The 27,530-nt window shown below is 41.7% G+C and overlaps 1 protein-coding gene across 2 annotated transcripts in view; it reads right to left on the bottom strand.

The window, feature by feature from the left end:
• Window positions 1–27,530, bottom strand: part of dennd5a (DENN/MADD domain containing 5A) — a 113,074-nt gene that overhangs the window by 60,194 nt on the left and 25,350 nt on the right. The window contains exons 2-10 of one of the 2 annotated variants that reach the window (XM_034190913.1): window positions 24,595–24,666; window positions 23,680–23,789; window positions 19,119–19,803; window positions 9,256–9,443; window positions 7,172–7,483; window positions 4,400–4,615; window positions 3,886–4,120; window positions 1,165–1,315; window positions 955–1,048 (exon numbers count right to left, since the gene is read on the bottom strand). In XM_034190913.1, coding sequence (XP_034046804.1) covers window positions 955–1,048; window positions 1,165–1,315; window positions 3,886–4,120; window positions 4,400–4,615; window positions 7,172–7,483; window positions 9,256–9,443; window positions 19,119–19,803; window positions 23,680–23,789; window positions 24,595–24,666 — 2,063 coding nt within the window. The remainder of the gene's footprint in view (window positions 1–954; window positions 1,049–1,164; window positions 1,316–3,885; window positions 4,121–4,399; window positions 4,616–7,171; window positions 7,484–9,255; window positions 9,444–19,118; window positions 19,804–23,679; window positions 23,790–24,594; window positions 24,667–27,530) is intronic. The other variant, XM_034190919.1, reaches the window with a different exon arrangement.

Below are 27,530 nucleotides of genomic sequence, written 5' to 3'. Positions count from 1 at the left end.
CAACATATATATTACACACACACACACATATATATACACACACACACACACACACACACACCACCACCATATACACACACACACACACACACACATATATATATACATACGCACACACAACTGGTCAATAATTTATATAATAAATAATAAGAATTATATAATTATAATAACTGAGTATTTTGAAGTGATGAATCATAGCAGTGTACTTTGACAGGTTGGCAGGTCTGTGAACTGATTATTATCTCTGCATGTTTAGACACCTTTTCCTGTTTCTGTTGAGAGAAATTTTTTAAGGAGTTTTTTTGTCAGTCACAAGTGGGGTTATGGTGACTAAGTAGCCTCAATGACAACTGCATTTAATTAAATCACTGCTTTAATGATCATGACTATTTGATGACATGAATGTAAATACAATATAATGTCCAGCTGTGTTTGTCTATAGTAACATATTAAATGAGCAATCTTAGAGAGATTTATCAGAGACAGAAAGTTACTTCCTGTTCCCTGTTGAAGTAAGCATGCCTCCCATTGTATCACTAAAGTCCAAAGTACCAGCTGCACGCTCTAAGGACAAAAACAATCCCTGGTCCCTGCAGTGGAAACACATAGTACCTCTGCAGATCAAGCACTAGTGCCCCTAATGTGGTAAAGCACCTACGGATCACCAACACATACCACATCCACAGTCACCGACTTTAGGCAGGGCCTGAAGGACTGAGTGAGCCAGTAGTAGTCAAGAAACAGCAGGAGCTGCAGCTCCGGATACAAACACTCTACATGCTGAGAGTGTGCATGCATAGGCGCAAGAAAGGCAGAGAAAAACAAAGACATTGAACAAAAGTGTGAGACACCGAGTGAAGACAAACCAATAAGAGTGACATCAACATAGAACACCAATAGGACATGCAAAAGGGAAAAAATAGACAGAGCTGTGTGATTTGGGGAAACTTTCACCTCTCTCTGGTCATTGTCTAAATAAAGGTGCTCGGCATGCTGCTTCTGTCGATCCTTCCTCCTCCACTGGGCAGGGGCACTCCTCTTAGCCCATCTGTAATGCAAACAAATACACATTTTAAAAAGAGAAACAGTCCAACACAGGTCAAGAACACACGAGAAGTCGATGTTTCAAGCACACAATTTCAAAACGCATTATGGAATATTCACTTGTTGCTGGTGGGTCCACTGGAGAGGACATCAGACTGCAGGCGGGGGAAGAAACCTTGTTCGTAGCGTCCCTGACCGATCTTCATGTCAAGCAGGTGTGGGTGCAGCGCAGTGTGGTCGATCTTTGCTACTCTCATCTCAATGGCCTTCTCTGTAACAGGTGACATCGGAGGGTACAGAAGTCAACAGAAGAGAGCACATAAAAATTAAACTTACGAGAGATCATCTGCCATCCAACGGCGGCTCTCACAATGCGGGTGGACACAGACAGACAGACAGACAGCTATTAAACACCATAAACCGGAAATTCAGAAATAACCTGTTTCTGAGCGTTTTCCGCCATCTTGGTTAATTTAATCCGAGCAAGCAGCCAGCTGACAGCACCGTGCCTTTCTCTACCCTGATGGGCTGTCACCACATGCTTCCCAGCATCCCTTGCGCTGTACTGTCACCAATGTGCTTCTTCACGAGGTGGATAAGGTCTAGACTCTAGTCCTTCCTTGTGTGTAGCACTTCTGGGTGAATTGTGATTTAATGCTATATAACCAAGTAGTATTTAGTTTCTTAATTGATCATCAGATTGCCATCTGTCACTCCCTTCAACATTCGTGTGTGCCTGACCGAGCTGCACTGGTATTTAGAAAGCAGAGGTTTTCTGGAACCTGTGTGCAACAGATCATGGATGAGAGCAGCACCCATCACAGCTTCCTGAGGTGAAGCAGTTGAGTGCTTTGGTTCAACACCACCACCACCACCACCTCCTCCTCCAGCCACCTGGGGCCTCATGGACAAAAGGTTATGCACACACAAAAACATGGCGTACATCCTTCTCCACACTAACATCCACATGTATCAAAAGTAAAATGACCATGGAAATGTGAGGTGCCCCACAACAACTTCGTGGCTGGCGTACGCACGTTTCTACAGCTATTGTTCCTTTGGCGACACTCAGAGGTCAGGCTGGGAAACTGTTAAGTGTGAAAACAAGAAGTCACCAGACTGATGTGCACATCCTTAAGTAAATAGTTTATTTGTTTAATTGTCCCGAATGAAAATGAGCGCAATGCACGTTTGGGCAAATGCCATTCAAATGTTTTAATCATTCTTTTTTTGTGTGTGTGTGTGTTTTGCTGACAAACCCCCGATCATCTCCCTGTTTTCAGTATTTGTCAATAAATGCGTGCATAAAGTTGTGAATGCCACACAGTAGCAGCCGTGGTGCATCTCTGCATTCATTAATACTGTGGTTCATTTAAGTAGTCTATTGTGTTGTGCCTTCCTTTGACCCCCAGGGGACTGTGACTTCCCATTATGAACACGGCTGATGACCCCACTAATGAACTCCATTCCTGCATTGGGACAGTAGTGGAGAAGGCAATCGGCCTGAAAAGGGACAGTAGCGCTGCCTGGACAGGTCTGGGGGTGCTTCTGCACTGACCTGACAAGGTGTGCCACATTGCGATGGCCTGTGGCGTTGTCCACACCACCACGATACTTAATCATACTTGTGCCGCACACTGCTTTACATCAGGTGCAAAGATGGCGAACTAAAATACAGTAAAACTCACCAAAACAGTCATCATATGAACCGGATATTCACACTCACCAGACAAAAGCAAAAGTCCCAATGTTTTTGTGTCATTTTCCATTTAATAAACACCGTATATAACAGATTTTGTACAACAGACTTTCGCTCACATCGGACAAAACGTCCGATCGCAATGTATTTCCATTAAAATCCTCTCGCACATAATGGACAGAATAGCCTGAAGGTGCCCAGTAACAGAGGCATGAAATAAAGTTCAGCACTGACACTCGCCAATTCGAGGAACGTGGGTACCATATTTACGTGATTAAAGGACTAGGGATTTTTTTTTTCAAACCATGCTTAGAACTGGTGCATAAATGATGTCGATTACATTTCGCTCATGGATCAATTACATCTGGCAGGAAAGTCCGCAAATATGACCAACTTTACAACAAGGAGTCAGAAAAAGATGCTCAAATGACTTGCAGTTCATGCAGGGAAATTTCACGTATCATCGGTTTGGAGGTTGATGATTGTATAAAGAAATGGATCTTGTTGATGTACAAATTCATCCAGGAAAACCGGCTATTCCTGTGGTAAATTCTATAAAAACGAGACGGAGAACTTTGAGAGTGACACGCGCACGTCAATGTGATTGCATGGCCACAGAGTTGCAGAAGCATAAATCAGGCTTGAGGATTTTAAGGTACCACTCTGTAACGGACTTAGCAAAAAAGAGTGACTCAACAAAATGTAATCTTGTTAATGCACATAATGTCCGGCGCTTATTTAAGGCAGGTGTTTATTTTTTTCAGACAAAGTTTTGACCCGGTCATTAAATAAGGCAGGTCCCAATTCAAGGTCAGGCTTTTAATCAAGGAAATACATCAGCCTAATTGGTGCTGGGGATTCCCCGTAGATGGTTTGGTGCCTCATGACTGCAACTAATCCATTTTATACTTACAGCGGATTTTGATTTTGATTATAATGGACAAAATTCACTGGTCCACCTGAATCCATTATATGCAAGTTTTAGTGTACATTGAAATATTGGCAGTTTGTTCATTACAATACTGTCATTATATGGAGAAAAAAAAACAAAAAAAAAACAGATTTGTATGTTTAAACCTTTTCAAGCTGTTTGTGATTACTGTGGAATACATCAATGTTTTCAAGGCCAACGATTTTCTTACCTGCTTCTTCAATGTTTGTGCACTTCTGGTACATGGAGGTGCGCAGTGTTGGTGTGCGGACATTCAGCAAGCGAATCTTTTCCACGCGTGCGTCAAACACCTTCAGTGTGTGCTCCTTCTCCTCATCATCATGGCAGAGGATCTTACTGTCAATAAAGGATGCAAACATCTGCGTCTCCAGGAAGCGTGACAGGAAAGGCAGGTATGGCTCTGGCTGGTCAGAAAGAAAGGAAGCCTGCACACAAATGCACATACATACAGACATTTGAAGGACAGAATGCATTCAACTCATTACTCTATGATTATTAGCTCCATGCTCCAAGTCAAAGTGGTTTCCAGTCCTCAGGTTCCCATCTCATGATGAGTGAAACGTATCAATTCATTGAATGAGGTGTGAGTGAAGCTCATACAGCTTGTAAATATGCACAGCAGGGATGCTCAAGGATTAAGTTTGTGAAAAACAGGACTATATCATTCTATAGTAAGACATATCCAGAATACTGCCTGAGCTCACCTTGTCGAAGTTCTGCATCTGGTCACGATTACTGAACCAAGACTCCTTGTCTTGGTTTGGCTGGATGACAAACACCTCATAGTCAGCAAACATCTGGGTGAATCTGTTGGCAAAGACTTCGCGCACCTGGATGTTGAGTTGGTGCATCTTTAGTTCCTCCTCATCACAGTGAGCCTGCATATCCTTATTGCTGCTGGCATCCTCCCTCACCTCAAGCTGAGTTGTAGATGAGCAAAAACAGAGAACATGAAAAAGTAGTAAGATGACAAAAACAGTAGAACAACTGCAGATTTCTGATGACCTCTTATCTATCACAGGCTATGGATAAATCAGCTGTTTGGGGGTTTTGTGGGGGGGGGGGGGGGGCATGAAGTACATCTGTTCTCATTGATGATTTAAACCTAAGTGAAACGTTAGCCCTATTCTTCTTCCAGCATGTCTCAGTGGGTCAATAGCACAGATCTGCATGAGTCAGAAAAACAAAGAGCAGCTACACCGGGGCGTGTACACACTCACAAACAGGAAAGTGTTTTAAAAATAACTCGCATGCCAATAATACAATCCTATGACACTCAGAAACCACTGCCCAGTTCCCAACAGAAGCACAAAGAAGAAAAAATTACGTGCAAAGACTCATGTCCATGGTGAAAACTGTCCACAGGCTATGAAATTGTCCCTCAGGGGGTTCATGGACTCACTGGCAAGTCCCCATCAATGTCTTGGTATGTTTGTGGGCCCATAAGGGCTAAAGCAGCCCAGTTCTGGCAACAACCTCCTAGATTTCCTGCAGCCCTCATCAGTGAACAAGTATAGAGGATGGATGGACTGGTGTACAGCTCTTAAGCCAATTAAACTTCATAAACAAGAGACCTCGCCAATTCATTCTTGATCCAGCAGCTATCCACTACCATGGCTAGAACAGAATAGCTGTTTATTGTCCCTGTACAAATAGACATACAACAAAATTCTTCCCTCCAGTACAAGAATAACACACTTCTAGAATAAAATAAAGGTATATCAATGAAAGATGTCAAACATGTCAGTGAACGACATGTTTGAGCATAAAAGCATAAATAAGCATAAATATTACATACATGTGGTTAAATGCTTTAAAATTAAACTTTACACTAACACACATTAGCTGTTGCACAGAATAGTCAATCAGTTCTTGCTACTGTACAATGATGCATCCGGTCCCGTGGCCATATAGCATAGCGCCCCCGCAACCCGGAGCAGCAGCATCTTTTTTCAATTTCTCTAAATAAAAACTTGACATAACCAAGTGAGTGTGGCCTCCTCCAGAAAAAACAACAGCAAAGAAAAAAAAAAAAAAAAGCACTGCTCCTTTTTTGTGCCGTTGCACAAAGTGCTTCTTGTTGAAAATTCCTGAACTTTTGAAAAAGGCACCATCATGTCACTGCAATCATATGCAGACCAACTTGTGAAAGTGTTGCAAAACCTTTGTTAAAGGTGAAGTTTGTTTTTCCTGTTTCTGCCTATAGTCAGCTGATGACACAAAATCTATCTCACAAGGGGCATGCACCCCCACCCCTGCAACCCCCTCCCCCAAAACAGTAACTAAATAAAATAAAATAAAGACATCTCCAATAGCTGACTGGACAGACTCTATGTTCCTGCTGAGGGTGACAGCATTTTTGCGCTGTACATAATAAGCTAGCCATTAGCCATTTTTGTTGTTACAGAAGCAAATCCTACATGGAACACTTTATAAGAAAGCACTGCGATGAGGTGCTGGGTTGTATTTTTTCTTGGTGCACTCTGTGTTTTTTTTGCCAGGAATAAATAAATAAATACATAAATACACACACCTGGGAATCCCACAATCCCACAGCCGACAGGACTAAAGTTGCAGACTGTGCCCCAGAGACAGTCCAGCACAGATGCAAGTTGGAACAGCATACAATGAAAGGCACAACCAAGTGTTGGGAATTGTGTACAGGAACACCTAATCCATATTCACGATTCCCAACACATCTAAATCTACATCTAAATCTACATAACTGTTGAGGAGGACTACAATAGCACTGCCAGAAATCAATCACTATGTAAATTCCACAATCTTTGCAATGTGTGGCAGCCTTTGCAACTTGTAGCAGCATAAAAACGTACCTTCAAACTGCATTAGCTCAACTGTTAGGACCTGGCCATTTTTAGACCTCAAAAGTTATATTATATAATGACACTCATGTCTGCTGCAGTGAGAGCAATAAAACCAGAAGACTCTCTTAGGCTGCTTTCATGCAGGCAGAATGCTGGCAAACATTTGCAAAATCCACTGCCAACATTAATCAGAATCGCCAGCATTTGAAAATCTGCCTGCCTCAATGCAGAACCAGTCCCCCCTTCAACACCTCACGTGGGCTAACAGTGATGAATAAATTAAACCTGCATCACACAGGACACAACACGTCACCATTTTCAGGATGTGTCAGTTTGTGCGTTGCCTTCTTTCAGCACGTACACTAACGTACGACTTTTTAAAGGGACAAAACAGGAGACAACACAGGTAAGAGATTTAAAAATTTAACAGATTTTTTTAAGCTCATGACAATGGAGCTGATGTGCTACACCTTCTGAATGATGACTATGATTACAGTCACTTATAATTACTGACTGTAATTATGCAATTGTGTCTCTTGCCACTCCCTCTGCAGCTATGGCCACTTCTTGAAGACTTTTGTACTCCACTGTATGAAACACTCAAGAATGGAACAGCCTGGATTTGAAGTGGTGGGTTTCATTGTTTCTCACCTTCTCCAGACTAACACCTGTCCTCTTGACCAGAGCCTGTAGTCTGGCTATCGTTTCATTCTCTCTCAGAAGGAAGGAGTTGAGGGGTGAGGCCAGGTTTCCATTACGCTTGTCAGAGACCACGTCAACAGAGCGGAAGCTCCTGTACTTGGCCTGGCTGTCACTGGACTGAAGATTTCCCTCTGGGGACACGTCAAAGGATATGAGAACCTCCGAGATCTCTTGAATGAACTCTAGTTTGTTGGGAAACTGGGGTAATTCCTCTGGTAGCTCAATGAAATGGTTGTCAATGTCCACAAAACACAAGTTTGCCTAAAACAAGACAGAACCATGACATTTTTAATTAAAACCTCAGCATAGTTAGCTAAAAGATAAGAGGGAAAAAAGGTCTAAATTCCATAAACAGTACAAATACTCTACATACAAGTCTGACAGGCCTAACAAATCCAATTAACACTGTTATAGTGTCTATGAAAACAAGTTGTTACTGTTTATAAAACAACAAAAATGACAATAACAACGACAGATAGACACCGGGATATTTTCAAAATGAAATCCCTTCATGTCTACGCAGCAGCATGCAATGCAGTCTTAACTTAAACAAGGTGGCCTGAAAAAAGCAAACTTGAAGATTTAGATCCTCCTTTGCAGTTAAAAAAAAAAACAAACAAACTAGAAAACACAAAGTTAAGAGCAAAGGCTTAGACATACTGACAGAGACCAATCAATTTATTTCTAAAATGCCAAATCACAACACAAGTCACACCAAGGCACTTCATAAGGGTGGAACCTTGTCCACCTCCTGAGCCAGCACAATGGCAACAATGGTGAGGAAAATCTCCCTCATGGGTTATTATTATTGTTTTTTTTATAGGAAGAAACCTTAAGCAGACCAGACACAGATGGGTGACCATTTACTTTGGCCATACTACAAATAACAAAAATCAGAAAAACAAAGCACAAAAAATAATTGTCAAACATCCAAAGACAGGGATGATGGAACTCACCATCAAAGTACTTATAAACTCCAGTGGTCATAAGCAAACATTTAGACAACATTTTTTTGCAGCTATGCATATTACAAGTACTTGTTTGACTTGTCTAACTTCCAAACTGCTGGCTACAGCTGTGTTTGGCACCGGACATGTGCTCCCATTCATATTAAATGCACATTGCATTTATTGTTAAACTCCAAAAGAAGACGAAAAACAGCAGGGATTCAACTTTCAGGCTGGGTAGACACAAAAACCTGCAGCAACTAGAGACACACAGAGAAGTGCAAAGCTGCTCATGGAACAAGAACCTTTTATGGAGTAATTATTTAAAGACACATGGTTGTGTCAGCTGATTAACACTGGGACTGTTCTCACCACAAACCAAAAGAAAATGTGATCACAGCTGAGTGACTCTAAAGGAAGGATTCATGCTCTAAAATCTTATGCATCAGTGTGAACACACTAGAAAAAAAATATGAATTTTTAAAAATCTAATGAAGATCAATCTATACAGACATTGGAGGATCTACTGTCTCAGTCTCATATCACATCGACCTATTTCATTCCTGTTCCTTAACCACTTGTTCCAATTAAGTATCACAGGGGAGCTGGAGCCTATTCCAGCGGTCACTGGGAGGGATACAATCTGAACAGAACGCGCCTATCAGAAGGCTGCATACAGAAACGCACTCGCACCTGCGGTCAAATTAAAGTTTCCAATTCACCTAACCTGCATGTCTTTGGAAGGGGGAGAAAGTTGGAGCACCCAGAGGGAACCCACGCAAACATGGGGAGAACATGCAAACTCCACACAGAGAGGTCCAGGTCAGAAACAAACCTGCCATCTTCTTGCTGTGAGGCAACAGTGCAAACCACTAAGATACTGTGCCGCCCTCAATGTATTTCAAGACAGTAGATTAAGCAGCAATTTTCATAAGCCCCAACATTGTTACATACACAAAGCAAAAAAAACAAAAAAAAAAAACAAAAAAAACTGACAGTTATTTCTTTGCAAGAAGTGGGACATATAAATCAAGTGAAGCCAAGTTAAACTCAGGAAGACGATGCTGTGTGCATCTGAATAACTACCTCCTGTGGCAGCTCCAGTTTTGTGCGGTCATCCTGTCCGTTGGAATGGAGACCCATAAGATATGGCACAGGGGCATCCAGAAAGTGGAGGAGGGAGGCGGGCAGAATGGGCACATAGACATGCTGCCACTGGAACGGGAACATTAAAGCTGTGATGCTCTCAGCCACAGTCATCAGCCTCTGGTAATCTGTTTAACAAGTAATCAACAGTAAATTAGACATACATCTGTTTGTATGTAATGACTTTGAAAATCACCACCACTGCAAGTCAGGTCTGGAAGCATGCACTGATGATGTGTGCCATGAGCCTGGTTCTGCTGGAGGTTTCTTCCTGTTAAAAGGGAGTTTTTCCTTCCCACTGTCGCCAAGTGCTTGCTCACAGGGGGTCGTTTTGACCGTTGGGGTTTTCCCGTAATTATTGTATGGCTTTGCCTTACAATATAAAGCGCCTTGGGGCAACTGTTGTTGTGATTTGGCGCTATATAAATAAAATTGATTTGATCAAACTTAACCCTGACTCCACCCCCACCCCATACACACCTTTGCGCTGATAAAAGCACAAGCACCAGCCCAGGACCTCCACATCCAGCATGTTCACCTCCAAGATCGTCTGAGACCAGCCACTCGGACAGCTGCTGAAACAATCGGTTTGCATAACCAAAGAATTTCTGCACAAACTGTCAGAAACCGTCTCAGGGAAGCTTATCTGCATGCTCGTCGTCCTCATCGGGGTCTCGACCTGATTCCAGTTCGTCGTCGTAACCGACTTGAGTGGGCAAATGCTCACATTCGCTGGCGTTTGGCAAGTTGAAGAGGTGTTCTCTTCACGGATGAATCCCGGTTCACACTGTCCAGGGCAGATGGCAGACAGCGTGTGTGGCGTCGTGTGGGTGAGCGGTTTTCTGATGTCAATGTTGTGGATCGAGTGGCCCATGGTGGCGGTGGGGTTATGGTATGGGCAGGCGTCTGTTATGGACGAAGAACACAGGTGCATTTTATTGATGGCATTTTGAATGCACAGCGATACCGTGACGAGATCCTGAGGCCCATTGTTGTGCCATACATCCAAGAACATCACCTAATGTTGCAGCAGGATAATGCACGGCCCCATGTTGCAAGGATCTGTACACAATTCTTGGAAGCTGAAAATGTCCCAGTTCTTGCATGGCCGGCATACTCACTGGACATGTCACCCATTGAGCATGTTTGGGATGCTCTGGACCGGTGTATACGACAGCGTGGACCAGTTCCTGCCAATATCCAACAACTTCGCACAGCCATTGAAGAGGAGTGGACCAACATTCCACAGGCCACAATTGACAACCTGATCAACTCTATGCGAAGGAGATATGTTGCACTGCATGAGGCAAATGGTGGTCACACCAGATACTCAATCAATCAATCAATTTTATTTATATAGCGCCAAATCACAAACAGTTGCCCCAAGGCGCTTTATATTGTAAGGCAAGGCCATACAATAATTACGTAAAAACCCCAACGGTCAAAACGACCCCATGTGAGCAAGCACTTGGCGACAGTGGGAAGGATTAACTCCCTTTTAACAGGAAGAAACCTCCAGCAGAACCAGGCTCAGGGAGGGGCAGTCTTCTGCTGGGACTGGTTGGGGCTGAGGGAGAGAACCAGGAAAAAGACTGACTGGTATCCCCCCCCCCAATAAAACAAAACTGCACCTTTCAGAGTGGCCTTTTATTGTGGACAGTCTAAGGCACACCTGTGCACTAATCATGCTGTCTAATCAGCATCTTGGTATGGCACACCTGTGAGGTGGGATGGATTATCTCAGCAAAGGAGAAGTGCTCACTATCACAGATTTAGACTGGTTTGTGAACAATATTTAAGGGAAATGGTGATATTGTGTATGTGGAAAAAGTTTTAGATCTTTGAGTTCATCTCATACAAAATGGGAGCAAAACCAAAAGTGTTGTGTTTATATTTTTGTTGAGTGTAGGTACACTTCAACTATGAGAGACAAAATGAGAGGAAAAAAAAAAAAAAAAAAAAATCCAGAAAATCACATTGTAGGATTTCTAAAGAATTTATTTATAAATTATGGTGGAAAATAAGTATTTGGTCACCCACAAAAAAGCAAGATTTCTGGCTCTCACAGACCTGTAACTTCTTCTTTAAGAAGCTCTTCTGTCCTCCACCTGTTACCTGTATTAATGCCATCTGTTTGAACTCGTTATATGTATAAAAGACACCTGTCCACAGTCTCAAACAGACTCCAAACTCAACCATGGCCAAGACCAAAGAGCTGTCAAAGGACACCAAGAAGAAAACTGTAGATGTGCACCAGGCTGGGAAGAGTGAATCTACAATAGTCAAGCAGGTTGGTGTGAATAAATCAACTGTGGGAGCAATTGTAAGAAAATGGAAGACATACAAGACCACTGATAATCTCCCTCGATCTGGGGCTCCACACAAGATGTTATCCCATGGGGTCAAAATGATCATGAGAACGGTGAGCAAAAATCCCAGAACTACACGGAGGGACCTGATGAATGAACTGCAGAGAGCTGGGACCAAAGTAGCAAAGGCTACACACTACGCACAGAGGGACTCAAATCCTGCAGTGCCAGGCGTGTCCCCCTGCTTAAGCCAGTACGTGTCCAGGCCCGTCTGAAGTTTGCCAGAGAGCATATGGATGATCCAGAAGAGGATTGGGAGAATATTATGTGGTCAGATGAAACCAAAGTAGAACATTTTGGTAAAAACTCAACTCGTTGTGTTTGGAGGAAGAAGAATGCTGAGTTGCATTCCAAGAACACCATATCTACTATGAAGCATGGGGGTGGAAATATCATGCTTTGGTGCTGTTTTTCTGCAAAGGGGACAGGACGACTGATCCGTGTTAAGGGAAGAATGAATCGTGAGATTTTAAGCCAAAACCTCCTTCCATCAGTGAGAGCATTGAAGATGCAACGTGGCTGGGTCTTCCAACATGACAACAATCCCAAACACACCGCTTGGGCAATGAAGGAGTGGCTCCGTAAAAAAAACATTTCAAGGTCCTGGAGTGGCCAAGCCAGTCTCCAGATGTCAAACCCATAGAAAAGTTGTTGAGGGAGTTGAAAGTCCATGTTGCCCAGCGACAGCCCAAAAACATCACTGCTCTAGAGGAGATCTGCATGGAGGAAAGGGCCAAAATACCAGTTACAGTGTGTGCAAACCTGGTGAAGACTTACAGGAAATGGTTGACCTCTGTCATTGTCAACAAAGATTATGTTAACAAGTACTGAGTTGAACTTTTGTTATTGACCAAATATTTATTTTCCACCATAGTTTACAAATAAATTCTTTAAAAATCCTACAATGTGATTTCCTGGATTTTTTTTCCCCTCATTTTGTCTCTCGCAGTTGAAGTGTACCTATGTTGAAAATTACAGACCTCTCTGATCTTTCTAAGTAGGAGAACTTGCACAATCAGGGACTGATTAAATACTTTTTTGCCCCACTGTATACGATCAAAATACTCACTTGCCTAAAGCAGTGTGGATATTTCTGGTACAGATTTTGCTTACAAGAAGGAGCATTTTCACATGCAGTCACAAAACTGTGGGATTTATGAAACCTGAGTCATATGCAACTGTAAAAGTTTTTTTTCCCCCCCACGATATTACCCCTTTACAGGCTTCTTCAAAAGTGGACACTTTACCTTAATTTAAAAAAGAAAGAAGTTGATGTGTTTTGCAGCCTTCGGGACATTGTCAAACATTGCACAGTCAATTGTCAATTGCAATAGGACTTTGTACATTTATTTACACACACGTACTTATTTTTTAGACTGGTTGCTGCTTTACCAAAGTATGTGAATACTTTATGAGTCATTCAGCTCTTTTCTCTATATGACTGATACTTTGAAATGTGGGTGTCTGAGCCCTTTTGATCTTTTTGGCTTTGATTTGTTGTGTGTGAGAAAACAAAGCTGTTCTGGTATCATTTCAGGTCACAGCTCAGTCTCATTTTCAGGTCCCCTCAAGTTCTCTGCTTTGCATGCTGCTTCCTTTGAAGGATCCAGTCTCTGAGATGTGACCCAGCTGCAGTCAGCTGCACTGAAATTCTTGCGACGTGACTTCATGCAGCAACACTCCATGCACAGTTTCACACTTGAGTCAACGGATACACATGTAAACTGTTGTCCAGTTGGCATTCTTGCTCTATCCTTGTTGACAGTCACTGTACATTCAGGAACAGCTCTTTCTGTTACGGTGCCAAAACAAATTCAATTCCTCCATTTGGTCATATGCTGGTAAAACAGAAGTTACTTGACCCACATCTACGTCTCTTGTAATCAGTTTCTTCTCATTGTTTCCTCTTGTAAATTGGGGACAAAAAAATGTAATAATCATAATATTAATAAGTAATTCTGTGGAGTAGTTTGATCCACTTCATCTTAACAGCCACCAAGCATAAACTAAAGGGAAGCCTCTTTGGTTTACAGTGAAAATCAGAACACATAACATTGAAAGCACAGGTGGTGTGGTTAGGAAACATAAGCAACAGGTGATACTGACAGAGCTGTCCCCCTTATTGTTAGGTATAAAACCATATACGCAAGTGGTTGTGAAAGTTCCAAAGGCACTAACATCAATTTGTTGTGCGTTAATGTGTGCATTAATTTAGCCAGATTCAACTGGCTTTGTCCTGGATTAAGCGGAATTTCTACCTTCACAACTTTGGCACGACCCACGCCGAACCCTAACTTGATCTATGGATGTACACAAGATTTTACACTCAAACTTTTGGAACTTTGGTCAAAGCAATAAAAAAAAATAAATAAATGAATAAAAATTGCCAAATCCACAAAAGGATCCCTGACTTCATTCCCAGTTAACAAATACACTAGTGTTTTTAGTTAAAATAATGTGCATTTTTTAAATCAACAAGAGAGAACACTTTCACTCAGCATAACAACAACGTAAAGATGTGGATTATTGGTCCCCCAGCAAGGTCTGTACGACTGTGTGTGCTGAACATGTGAAGATGGTTTAGTGTTTCTTTATAACACGAAGAATTTATAATTCATGACCATGGTGATGAAAAAATATCATAATCTTAGCATAATTTATTAATAAGCTAAATATCATTGAAAACGTCAGTGAACCCTTACTAACGACTGATAAAAGTTGGATAAAGGCCAGCTTTCTCTATATTGTGATGTAAAAGGTCTGTCTTTATGCTTAATTTATCACCTCATTCCCTGACTCATTCCCTCATTGCTCTGCAATGCAAGGTGAATTTCAAGCCGAATAAGCCTATTATTTAAGAATAACTTCTTTTTTACTACCACAGTCATATTAAAACACTGTTAGGAATAAAACAATGTACTCTACTGGAACAGCTTGTTGCCATCCAGGACCCAAGATGGTTCCATAATGCGATGGGTTGCAATGATGCATGATGCACCACTGATGTGGTGCTCAAAAGTCACTAAAAAAAACAACACAAATTAATAATATGATATTGCCAATATGATCAAAATTTGCATCGTCTGGGAAGAATTTGAATTTCAACCCAAGTGAATCAAAATTCAAGCAATTGGACGGCATGACCTACTTTTTGTAGTGATGGGATACACCACATGGGGGTTTCCCCCAAGATGCGCAAGGATGCTGGGAAGGACGCTGTGACTGCCAATCTGAGTACAGAAAGGTAGTGTGATGTCAGCTGGCTACTCACTCTGAAAAATAAACCACGATTGAGGAAAACATGCCGAAACAGCATAAATCTAATATGTGTCTCATATATTCTGTAAATGTTAGCAATAGCTAAAACACTGCTAAATCTAAAAAAAAAATGCTGTTTTTGAAAGCAGATAACACCTCTGAAGTGATTTACAAGACATCTTAGAGATGCTAGCATGCACGCCCCATGAACGGTCAGGTCACAGGTAATCTCAAAGCCTCTTGCAATGCGCAGACACGCTTCTTCCCACAGTTCATCTGCATGACGATGTTAGAAGGAAAAGACAATATTTAACAAGAAATTCCCCCCAGGTAAAAATGTTCCCTTCATTAAAATGATCTGTAATTTTGCAGCATGTGACAAAAACAAAGATATTATAATGCTTGGCTTTCAGTTGAAACTAAATTGTCAGTTCTGTGAAATTAGAAAGGCTGTACAGCTTTTTAGCCTTTTAAACATTATTCATGATCAATGCCTAACATCAAATGACATAACATAAAATTTTGATCATGTTTAACTTAGCTTAAACTGGCTCAAAGTGTATCCCTTACAATATATGTCTTGATTTATTTTGATTTTATTCCACTTCACACAGGCCCATTGATGTCTGAGAAGTGCCCATCATATGGAGATAAAAGCCCAATTCTTCAGGCAATGAGGGCCGTTAGGCCACACCACCCTTTTGAAATATGAATCAGTGCGTCGCTAAAATGTTTACTTTCAAACTGCATTATGTCATGTTATCTTGGCAAGGACTTATTGCTAAAAGTACACAAAATAAATGGTAGGGGAAACCTTGGTTTATGCTACGAGGGGCGATTGAGAAGTTTTGAGCCTCACCCAGAAAAAGCAGGGTGTGGTTCTCTATCTTCTGCATTCTGAGAAAGAAACGCTTCTCGAGAATGTGTGAAATCTTTACTTACTGGGTGCAATGTTGAGAAATGTTGGTTTCTCGGTATGCAGAAGAAAAAAATATTGGTCGATATATCGGCATATCGGATTTAAGAATCAAATAATGGAATTTGCCACAAGTGAAGGACTTCAAGTACCCCGGGGTCTTGTTCATGAGTGAGGGGACAATAGAACATGAGTTAAGCCAAAAGGCGAAGCTCTCGATCTACTGGTCAATCAATCTACATTCCTACTAACACCTATGATCATGAGGGTTGGGTTGTGACCGAAACAACTAGATCACAGGTACAAGCGGCCAAAATGGGCTCCCTCAGGACGGTGGCTGGTGTCTCCCTTAGAGATCAGGTGAGAAGCCCAGTCATTTGTGAGGGTCTTGCAGTAGAGCCGCCTCTCCTTTGCATTGAAAGGAGCCAGCTGAGGTGGTTCAGGCATCTGGTAAGGATGCCCCCGGGCACCTCCCTAGAGAGGTATTCCAGGCATGTCCAGCTGGGAGAAGACCCTGGGGAAGCCCAAGGACTAGGTGGAGAGATTATATCTTCACACTGGCCTGGGAATGCCTCAGTATCACTCAGTCAGGGGTGGTTAATGTGGCCCAGGAAAGAGACGTTTGCCCCAATGACCCGATCCCAAATAAGCGGTTGAAGATGTATGTATGTATAATGGAATCTGTTTTTAAAATCCTGAAACAGTCAGGTTCTAGTTGTTAGCTGTTTATTTTTGACAAGTAATTTGTGACTGTAGTCACAGCTTTTATGTGATTATTTTAAAAGTAGGCTATCTTGTATTGCTTTGTTAAGGCAGATAAATATAAATATTTTTTGGACAATTGAATGTTTACATCTTTATTCTTTTTTTTTTGTAAAAGTATTCAAAAGGTTGAAATAATAAACATTCTGGTTTATTCAGGCTTCAGTCACTTTCCTCTTCAAACGGGCAGTATTATCAAATTGTATATTGCGAACAAAGCAAGTATCGAAATCAACCAATATGGGGCTAGATTATATTTTTTGCCATATCACCCAACCATACTGAACTTTCTAATCCAATGCAAATATTAATGTCCTGTGGTAAAATTACATTTCTCCACTTCCTCATAAAAAATGAATCACGTCTGAATAGGCCTAAAGGCTACAAAAAGAAACTTGTCATTCATGCATTACTTCTTTATGAACACTCGCTAAGAGTGTGTTTGTTCAAATCAGCAGAATGAACTCCTATCCTGCTATTTTTGCATATTAAATATACAGTCATCTCCCTATTTGAAGAACATCCCTCGCCTCCATGGTTTTTTCCCCCCTCAGTCATTCTCTGTGGAAAAACTCTAGGCCTAAACTCCACAACGCCCTGCACACAATCTGCAGTGATGAGCTTTCTAATGCAGGGGGAGAGGGATGATGTCACTTCCAACCAATAATCACCCTGCATCACAGCTATCCTCCCCATCTCAGCGTTCCCTAGCAACAGCAGAGCTTTCCCCCCCTTAAGAGCTTGTCCCTCGACCCCTAGTGTTTTGTAAACCATTTGCCGTCTCTTGCCAGTGTAATGGAGCCAATCACCACAGCAGCTCCAGCATCCTTAAAGAACATCCTTATTCCTTACCTTCTCTGCAAAAGCACTCTGCTAGTCAGTGACACTGCAGCATGTTCCGACGGTATATATTCTTCGGAATAATTAAAAATCAGCTGTGGTACAGATGAAATGAGTTCTTTAGCTTTGGGTATCTTAGTACAAAAACAAAACTATAATAAAGAATTCTTATAGAATTAACTAACAGCCTTGACGTGATTAAAGATAAGTCACAGGGAAGCTGCATGGACAGGATTTCCCACGCAAAAACCCGTGGCACCCTGACAGCAGGCACAACCTATGACTGGTGAGGGAACATTTACACAAGCTGGGACTCAACCCACATCCATGGATTATGTAACCTCCTCCATCATGTCATTACAAAGCTACCATTACAGAATTTGTATAAAAATCCATCATTTTAATTGGTAAATGGACTGCATTTATATAGCGCCCATCTACATCAGAAGCTCCAAGTGCTTTACAATTATGCCTCACATTCACCCATTCTCACAGACACACTCACACACTGATGTCAGGCTGCTGCCATGCAAGGCGCCAACTACACACCGGGACCAACTCTGGGATTAAGGACCCTGCCCAAGGGCCCTTAGTGATTTTCCGGTCTGGCTGGGTTTTGAACCGAGGATCTGCTGATCTGAAGCCCAACGCTTAACCACTAAACCATCACCTCCCCTAAAATATTAACTATGCCTGAGTCACAAACTGAGAGAGTCTGAAAACACACAGTTAAACCAGTTTACTTATGTGTAAAGTGCTACGATAAGAACCTTACATCACATATGCCATCCGTTAGAGACACACCTGGTGCCTATCTGTAGAGAGTGAGTTATATTTATTTATAAGGAGTGTCACAATATATGTATTTGTATTGAACCGTACGGTACGCATGTGATGATTCGCAGCGCAGAACCGTCCCCCCAGTTTCATGATCTGTGCAGGAAGGCGGGATCTTTCTCCCCCTTCAGTGCAGGAGGCGTGGCCACACCAGCAACAGCCTGCTGTGTCGAAGTCGAACAGAGTCGAACCAAATAGTCTCACTGTGTGCAATGTCCATTGCACTCTATTAGAAGGAAATTCAAGACAAATGAAAAAAAAAAAAAAAAAAAAGACAATAAAACAGCGCGATGCACAGTAAATTCATCCCAGTGTGAATGATAAGCAATGGAATCCAATTTCTAAACGTTTAATAAAAAAAAAAAAGTTTACATTTACACTTTGTCTCAGTGTCGGTGGCAGTCGACACCGTTCATGCCTGATTAACGCTACAGTATCTAAAAACCAAACTCATACCAAACTATGACATTTAACCACAAATATGAACTGAATCTCATATATATATATATATATAATTTTTTTTTAATACTAATTTGTGAGTCTTGCTTTCTGGGTGAAGACATGAATCAGAACCACATGTAGGCCAGACTTTCTAAAGTTTCATATTTATGCTTTTGTAAATACACAGAGACATGATCCTTTTAGAGTTTTTGCTCTTCTGAATTATTATGCAGAATTTTGATGTGAGCCTGACCTTTATCTCTCCTTTCCTTTACATAATGAAATCAATCAAATCACTATGTGAACAAGATGCACAAGAAATTGATGCATAACTGATGGAACTGGATGCTACCTGCAACTCCACAAGCTGAGCTACTTACGCTGCGAGTAGAGAAGAATCTGCATCTCGAGCAGAGCACAGGTGAAGAGCTGAAGAACATTCTCCACCCCCAGCAGATTAAACATTTCACAGATGGCAAAGTCAAACAGCGGCAGCTCAGATGTGCTTGGCCTCTGGCACACCACGGGCCCATAGATGCCTGAGAACTTGAGAGAACGTCCTGAGGGTGGCTGGGGCACCTCATAGAGAATGTTGTAGATGTAGCTCTCCAGGGGGAGGGGTGGTGGCTGTGGAGAGGTGACAGCATGGTGAAGCTGCTGCAGCACCTTCCTGCAGGCCTGCGCAAAGGCCATGGGTGTTATTAGACAGATGCACTTTGACACATAGAGTGTGTCACGGCTGATGTCATAAGAGTTAAAACGCTGCAGGCGTGAGATTGCAGGAGCGGCGTGGAGCATGGGCCGAGGCTGCGTGTGTTGGTGTCGCTGGTCCTCAGGTCCTTGAGGTGAGGTGGGCGTGTTCAGGATGTCATACTGCTCTGCATTGTGCATGTGGTAAAGGGTCTGCATTGCGCTGCAGATCTGCTTACTGGTCACCTCTTCAAAGAAAGTGAGGGCAAAGCCATAAGTCCGTGAGCCGTCCTCCCTCGTAATGATGAAAGAGTGAAACTGAGGCTCCCGTGAATCAACCTGCGTCCGGAAGGATAGACCCTTTGGCATACAGAGCTAAAGTAGCAAAAGAAGAACAAGAGAAAAACACAAGAGGAAATTAAAACCATATACAGTGGGGGGAGGGTGTTATATGGCCTGATCTTGTATACTGTCTTGGTCAAAGTTAATGGCTGTCCTAAATTTCAAGTCCATCAATCAGAATATCTTTGAAAATAAATGCGAATTAACCAATTTTTGCATAACTACGCGTAAAATATTTAATAAAATGTATTATGTTGCTGAACAAAAAAAAATTAACACATGCACAACAGTGAGCCAATACAAACACAAAACGCACCCCGGGCACAATTATTGGCACTTAGCCATTTAAACTAGGGTGGACTGAGACAACGAAGATGAGGTGTCTTGCCCAAGGACACAGACAGGTAGTATTACCGGAATCAAACACTGATTTACATATGGACAGCCCAAGTCCTTATAGCACTGAGCTACTTCTTTAAGAGTGCATTCCTCCCTTCCAAACATTCTTTTGCACTGTTGGATGTGCATTTTGGGTTGTTGACGTGCTGAAAGACACCATTCCCTCAAACCGTGTGCTCTGATACTGGGATAGGTATTTTTCTCTAAAACGTGTTGCAATCTTCTGATTCCATCATTCCAGTGATATATTCAAGGTCTCCAGTATGCATCCCAACAGCACAATAGAACCTCCACCATGGCGTGCTGTAAGCAGGATGTTCTCTTCCTGATGGGCTTCACTTTGTTTCTTAGAAACAATCTATTGCACTGCATCTCCAAAGAGCTCTGACCACAGAAAATTGTCCCACAAAGATTGTGGCTTTTCTATGAAACCTTTTGCAAGTAATAGCCATGCCTTTTTTGTTCCTGTCTTTGACCTTTGCCTGTGGAACAGAACTTGGTTTAGTGTGATGCGTATGGTACTGGCTGAAACCACCACTAAAGATCACTGCAGGTCAGCCTAGAGCTCTTTACATGTCTTGTATGAGAAGGGAGAGGTTGCATGGGGGATTTTTCGTGGACTTTTTTTTGTTTTTGGGAACGTTATCAGTCATCCTAAGAAAGTTTTACCCCCGAAGTGCTTCATCATCATCATCCTACCAATCAGTTGACATTTAGATTATCACATTGTAGAATGAGTATGTATGACAGTCTGACAAAGTTGTTACAATATCTAACAGGTATCACAACTACTTACAAAAAGAACCCACAACTCAAACTTCTAGATTACTTGTATTTTGAGGTTCATAGTTTTGTATGGTTGCTACAGCTGCTCTAAGCACACCTGATCCCGTCAGCTCTCAGACGTGCAGCAGAGTAGGTCCTGATTAGTGCTGAGCTCAGAGACCACGTCGGTCAACATACATAATTGGAGTTGTGGTGTTATCCGGTGTTAAATTTCATATCAAATACAAATCAAAATCCCAATATGAATCTGTACCAGATCAGCAGTGGTGACCCTGAGCAAACAGGTGCACCCAAAACCAAAAAAGTAGTTTTGTACTGTTCATCAACAACGAAAATTACTCATACTTATTTTACTCATGATTTTGAAGGCGATATCTCTGTCCAGAACACACAGCCATGTCACTTCCCAGACTAGTACAGCATATACAGTGGCTTGCAAAAGTATTCAGCACCTTGGTATTTCATGCATTTTAATCCTCTTCAGCCCAGGCAAAATTAAAATCTTTTTTTTTTTTTTTTAAACACATTTTACAAACTTCATGTCTTGACAGTAGCAAGGGTCCCATTTTGACTTAAATAGGAATTGGTCAGTAATTCATGCAGATGTGATGAATGATATGTGCACAACATAATCATCGGTCTTATCAAACGGTTTCACCATGCAGCAAAGTACAGAGCCACTTCATGATGAAGTGGTACAGAGGAGGGTTTTCTTTCACCAAAACATTAAATCTTGGCTTGCATCTCAGATGTACCTTCTGGCAAATTGTAGCTGAACTTTCAGGTCTTTTTAAGAAAATTCTCCTCTATATCTCTTCATCACGAAGCTGCATGCACGACATGCACTATGCACAATTTCTACAATCACAGCCACAGAAACTTCTAACTTCTTCTGGGTTGTCCGAGTTGTCTTGGTGGCTTTCCTCACTCTTCTCCTTCTTGCACAGTTAGTTTTTGAGAACTGTCTACTGCACACAGATTTACCATAGAGTGCCATACTGTTTGTATTTCTTCATAGCTGATGTAAATAAAGTCCAAGACATATTCTTTGACTTGGAAATGTTCATGTAACCATCTCCTGACTTGTCTGGAAAAAACTGGCCATTAAACTGATTATTTACAGGTACAACCCCAATTCCATTGAAGTTGGGACGTTGTGTAATATGTAAATAAAAACAGGATACAATGATCTGCAAATCCTCTTCAACCAGTATTCAATTGAATAGACCACTAAGACAAGATATTTAATGTTCAAACTGATAAACTTTATTGTTTTTGTGCAAATATTTGCTCATTTTGAAATGGATGCCTGCAACACATTTCAAAAAAGTTGGGACGGGGCAACAAAAGACTGGAAAAGGTGATGAATGCTCAAAGAACACCTAACTGGAAACAGGTGAGTGTCATGATTGGGTATAAAAGGAGCATCCCCAAAGGTCTCAGCTATTCACAAGCATAGATGGGGCAAGGATCACCACTTTGTGAACAACTGTGTGAAAAAAATAGTCCAACAATTTAAGAACAATGCTTCTCAATGTTCAATTGCAAGGAATTTAGGGATTCCATCATCTACAGTCCATAATATAATCAGAAGATTCAGAGAATCTGGAGAACTTTCTATACATATGCGGGAAGGCTGAAAAGCAACACTGAATGCCCGTGACTTTCGATCCCTTAGGTGGCACTGCATTAAAAACCGACATCACTGTGTAAAGGATCTTACCGCGTGGGATCAGGAACACTTCAGAAAACCATTGTCAGTTAACACAGTTCATCGCTACATCTACAAATGCAAGTTAAAACCCTACCATGCAAAGTGAAAGCCATACATCAACAACATCCAGAAATGCCACCGCCTTCTCTGTGCCCGAGCTCATTTGAAATGGACAGACGCAATGTGGAAAAGTGTGCTGTGGTCTGATGAGTCCATGTTTCAAATTGTTTTTGGAATTCATGGACTGTGTCCTCCAGACAAAAGAGGAAAAAGACTGTTACCAGTGCAAACTTCAAAAATCAACATCTGTGATTTCATGGGGGTGTGTTAGTGCCCTTTTATACCCAATCATGACACTCACCTGTTTCCAATTACGTGTTCTTTGAGCATTAATCAACTTTCCCAGTCTTTTGTTGCCCTGTCCCAACTTTTTTGAAATGTGTTGCAGGCAACCATTTCAAAATGAGCAAATATTTGCACAAAAACAAAAAAGTCTATCAGTTTGAACATTAAATATCCTGTCTTTGTGGTGTATTCAATTGAACACTGGTTGAAGAGGATTTGCAAATCAGTGTATTCTGTTTTGTATTTACATTTTACACAATGTCCCAACTTCATTGGAATTGGGGTTGTATTATACCAAATTATTATACCAAATTACTTATGTGACCCATCATATTGGCTTTTATATTTGGAATTAATTTATATCAAGTTGTAGAGATTTATTTTCAGTTTGAGTCTAAGGAAGATAATTTTAGAAATTTTTATGTTGAGAAACCCGATTTACTTTTTGTATCTGAAATGCCATAAACAAATGAAAATGCATGAAATACCAAGGGGCTGAATACTTTTGCAGGCCACTGTATTTAGAGATATGGAATTGAATATCAGGGGTGCCAATAATTCTGACCAGGAGTGTATTTGTTACTGAAAATTGTGCATGCTTTGTATTCTACTCCTAGAAGATATGAGAAAAAATATAGAGATAGTATAGAGTATAGAGATCTTACCATGCCAACTGCATCCTGGTCAAATGGATTCCACTCAACATTCTCTGGATAATGTGCTAGAACTTTGGATTTAAAGGTTCTCCGCAGTGGACTCTGCTCAAAATTCTCACCTGAAAGTGAGGAAAAACAGAGAGCAACAGCAGAAATGAAAAAAAAAAAAAAAAAATGGAGGAGTAGAAGAACATTGACTCCTTGTCAGAAGCAGTCTCAGGGTGCCAGGCACAACTCCAGCAAGAACAGCATGTCAGCGGATTTGACTCGACAGGAAGAATGTATTGCAACACAAAGCTGTCTTCTGCAAGCTACTCCACAAATAATGTAAAACAATCACAATAAAAAGAGTAAAATTGTGCTACATCAGTTTATAAAAAAAAAATAAATAAAAAGAAGGTTAACTTTCGGAAAAGACAGCGTTAATGGCAACACCAAGCAACACAGAAAATAATCAAAGCTTTTCAGTGAAGTTGATTTTAACCCAGAGTGAAGCAGAAGTAATGCACAAACACCAAGGCAATACTGAAGTCGTTCAGAGTGTCGGGGGGAAAAAGAATAAACATCAACCAAAGCAAGGCCAGTCCAGGCAGCGGTGGGTGCATGTCTGTGTGCCAGTGACAGAAGCAGTGATTGTCAGCTCGCCGTTTGGTTTCTGCTAAAGGGTGTGAGGGAGAGGGGAGAAGGAAAAGGCCAAAGAAGAAGCAAGAAATCATATGTGCAAAAACAGAAAGAGAAACTCCCCACACCTTTGCACAACATAACTGTCAAACTTAGAATTTGATTTGAGGAATGCGGGCTGCTGTGTGTGTGTGTGTGGGGGGGGGGGGGGGAGAAAACAGTGCTGGGTTAGAGGTCAAAGGGTTAAAGCTCAGCATAGATTGGCAGGAGTTTGGGGGGGGGGGTGCACGGTCGCAAGGTTACCTTCATTTGCCCTTGTCAATTTTCCACTGGCCCCGTCTCTGAACTTAGTAGCTTGTATATACTGGCATAAAGCTACACAACAAATAAAACAAAACAAAAAAAAAATTACATCATTAAAAGCTTGGCTTTGGGTGGATAAGGGCATCACTTGGCAGCATGTGCACTCTCTGCCTGACAGTTCTGTTCACAAACTCTGCCGTGCGCAGACACAGGGACAACGGCTTCTGTCAGGTGGACTTGCTAACTCTGTGCAGCTGCCAAGACACAGCAATTATACAGTTTCCTCTACGTCTGTGGAACACAATCTACGCAACTGATCTTTGTATTGTAGTTTCTACATGCATGGAGCCAATTTAATTTGAAACACTGTTCCCTTTTAAATTGGATGCATCTTTGTACGTACTTACAGTGACACGACCTGCCCAACAGCAGCCTACATCAAGGGCTGCGCACACAGACTCACATACCAAATCCAGATTCTTGCTAATGTTTTATCACTGAGCAAGTGCATGCTTTGCAAACGTTTCTATGTAGGCTCTCAGTTGTCCAGGTGGTTTCCATAGTAGAGAAGCTTGAATCTTTGACTGGACTGGGTTGCTTGACGTGAGGACGTTTCGCTTCAAATCACAGAAGCGTCCTCAACTAAAATTCTTGCTCTGGTAGTCTGACTTCTGTCTTGACTCTTGTAGAGAAGAATAAACCAGAAGCCAACAAAAGCTGGAGTTTTTAATCTAACCAGACCCCTCCTACCGAGAGGCCGACTGCTATAGACTAGTGACTAAACAATAGCTCTAATTAGCACCTATTGTGCTCTAGTTAGCACTCTCCTAATGATGGGATGGAAGCCTCCCCTGATGGCTCCCTTGACAGCTCTCCTGATGATGTGAATGACTCATTACCATGAACAAAAGACTGAAACTGCTTTGACCTGAGTACCCCATTGTAAACAGGGGACAAAGCGTGTCTGAGACCCGCACCCCGGTTAAGGCTGGGTTTCAACTGTTTTACAAAGAATGCTTTCTTGACACCTCTCTCAAACCATTTCTTCTCTCTGGCTAAGATTTTAACTTCCTTGTCCTCAAACGTGTGGTTAGTGTCTTTCAGGTGGAGATGAACTGCAGACTGAGGTCCACTGGTGACCTCTCTGCGGTGCTGGTATAGCCTCTTGTTTAAAGGTTGCTTAGTCTCACCTATGTAGTGTTCATTACAGTTTTCCTGACATCTGATATAATACACTACATTGCTCTGTTTGTAACTAGGGATCCTGTCCTTAGGGTGAACTAATTTCTGTCTCAAGCTCGGGGTGATCAGGACTCTTCAACACAGAGCCCTACAGGTGCCCACAACTGCAGAGGGAAGGGCTAAAGAACAACAACTTGTACGGAAAGCCCTCACAGTATGTGGGTACCCACGATGGTCCCTGGACAAAGTGCAGAAGTCCCAGAAAACAAAGAGACCAGATAGACAGGAGACAGAGACAAGAAGAAGAGGAGTGTGTCTCCCTTATTTAGCAGGAGTAGGGGAAAAAAACTACAGAGGATCTTCAGACATCACAAAATCCCAGTTTACTTTAAACCGGTTAACACCTTGAGACAGAAATTAGTTCACCCTAAGGACAGGATCCCTAGTTACAAACAGAGCAATGTAGTGTATTATATCAGATGTCAGGAAAACTGTAATGAACACTACATAGGTGAGACTAAGCAATCTTTAAACAAGAGGCTATACCAGCACCGCAGAGAGGTCGCCAGTGGACCTCAGTCTGCAGTTCATCTCCACCTGAAAGACACTAACCACACGTTTGAGGACAAGGAAGTTAAAATCTTAGCCAGAGAGAAGAAATGGTTTGAGAGAGGTGTCAAGAAAGCATTCTTTGTAAAACAGTTGAAACCCAGCCTTAACCAGGGGGCGGGTCTCAGACACACTTTATCCCCGGTTTACAATGGGGTACTCAGGTCAAAGCAGTTTCAGTCTTTTGTTCATGGTAATGAGTCATTCACGTCATCAGGAGAGTCGTCAAGGGAGCCATCAGGGGAAGCTTCCATCCCATCATTAGGAGAGTGCTAACTAGAGCACAATAGGTGCTAATTAGAACTATTGTTTAGTCACTAGTCTATAGCAGTCGGCCTCTCAGTAGGAGGGGTCTGGTTAGGTTAAAAACTCAAGCTTTTGTTGGCTTCTGGTTTATTCTTCTCTACAAGAGTCAAGACAGAAGTCAGACTACCAGAGCAAGAATTGTAGCTGAGGAAGCTTCTGTGATTTGAAGCGAAACGTCCTCATGTCAAGCAACCCAGTCCAGTCGAAGATTCAAGCTTCTCTACTATGTTTTGCAAAAAAAAAAAAAAAAAAAAAGGATTGATAAGATTTTAATAGATACCAGTACCATTATCAATTGCGCCTTTTCCCTTTTCAATTCCTGGTTACTTTTCTCTGTGTAAAAATGACCAACAGATGTTTTCAGTTTCAATGCAGCTGTTTTCCTGGTTGTTAGACCCAGAGTTTCATGCCTGTGATATGAATTGTCAGTAATGTCAGCATTAAGGAGAGGAACTGATACAAGGTTGACGCATAAAAATCTGAAACCAATTCAAGTAGAACAGGTTCTTGAGGTGCGCCCCTAATCAAACATAAAGTCAGAAAAACATTTTCCAATATACAGTACCTGGCAAGAGAGAAGATGTAAAGCTTATATCAATCAGTAAATCAACTGTACTCACATAGCATGAGTGACATCCTCATAATGTAAAGACGTCATGAAATGACGTCGCAACGTATCCCAAAAAAATAAATAAATAAATTCCAGGACATGTCCACCACCAATAGGGCTGTTGGGGGTTTTCCCGCCTCCCGGTCATTTAATGTGGGGAGCAAACTCAGAAGACTCAAAGACTGACAGGAAACAAAGTTCAATTTTAGATTCATATTAAAAGATGCCT

The sequence above is a fragment of the Thalassophryne amazonica genome, chromosome 2, assembly GCF_902500255.1.
Source record: "Thalassophryne amazonica chromosome 2, fThaAma1.1, whole genome shotgun sequence".
NCBI lineage: Eukaryota > Metazoa > Chordata > Actinopteri > Batrachoidiformes > Batrachoididae > Thalassophryne > Thalassophryne amazonica.
The sequence above is the reverse complement of the archived record's forward strand: the minus strand, read 5'-3'. Positions and strand labels throughout refer to the sequence as shown.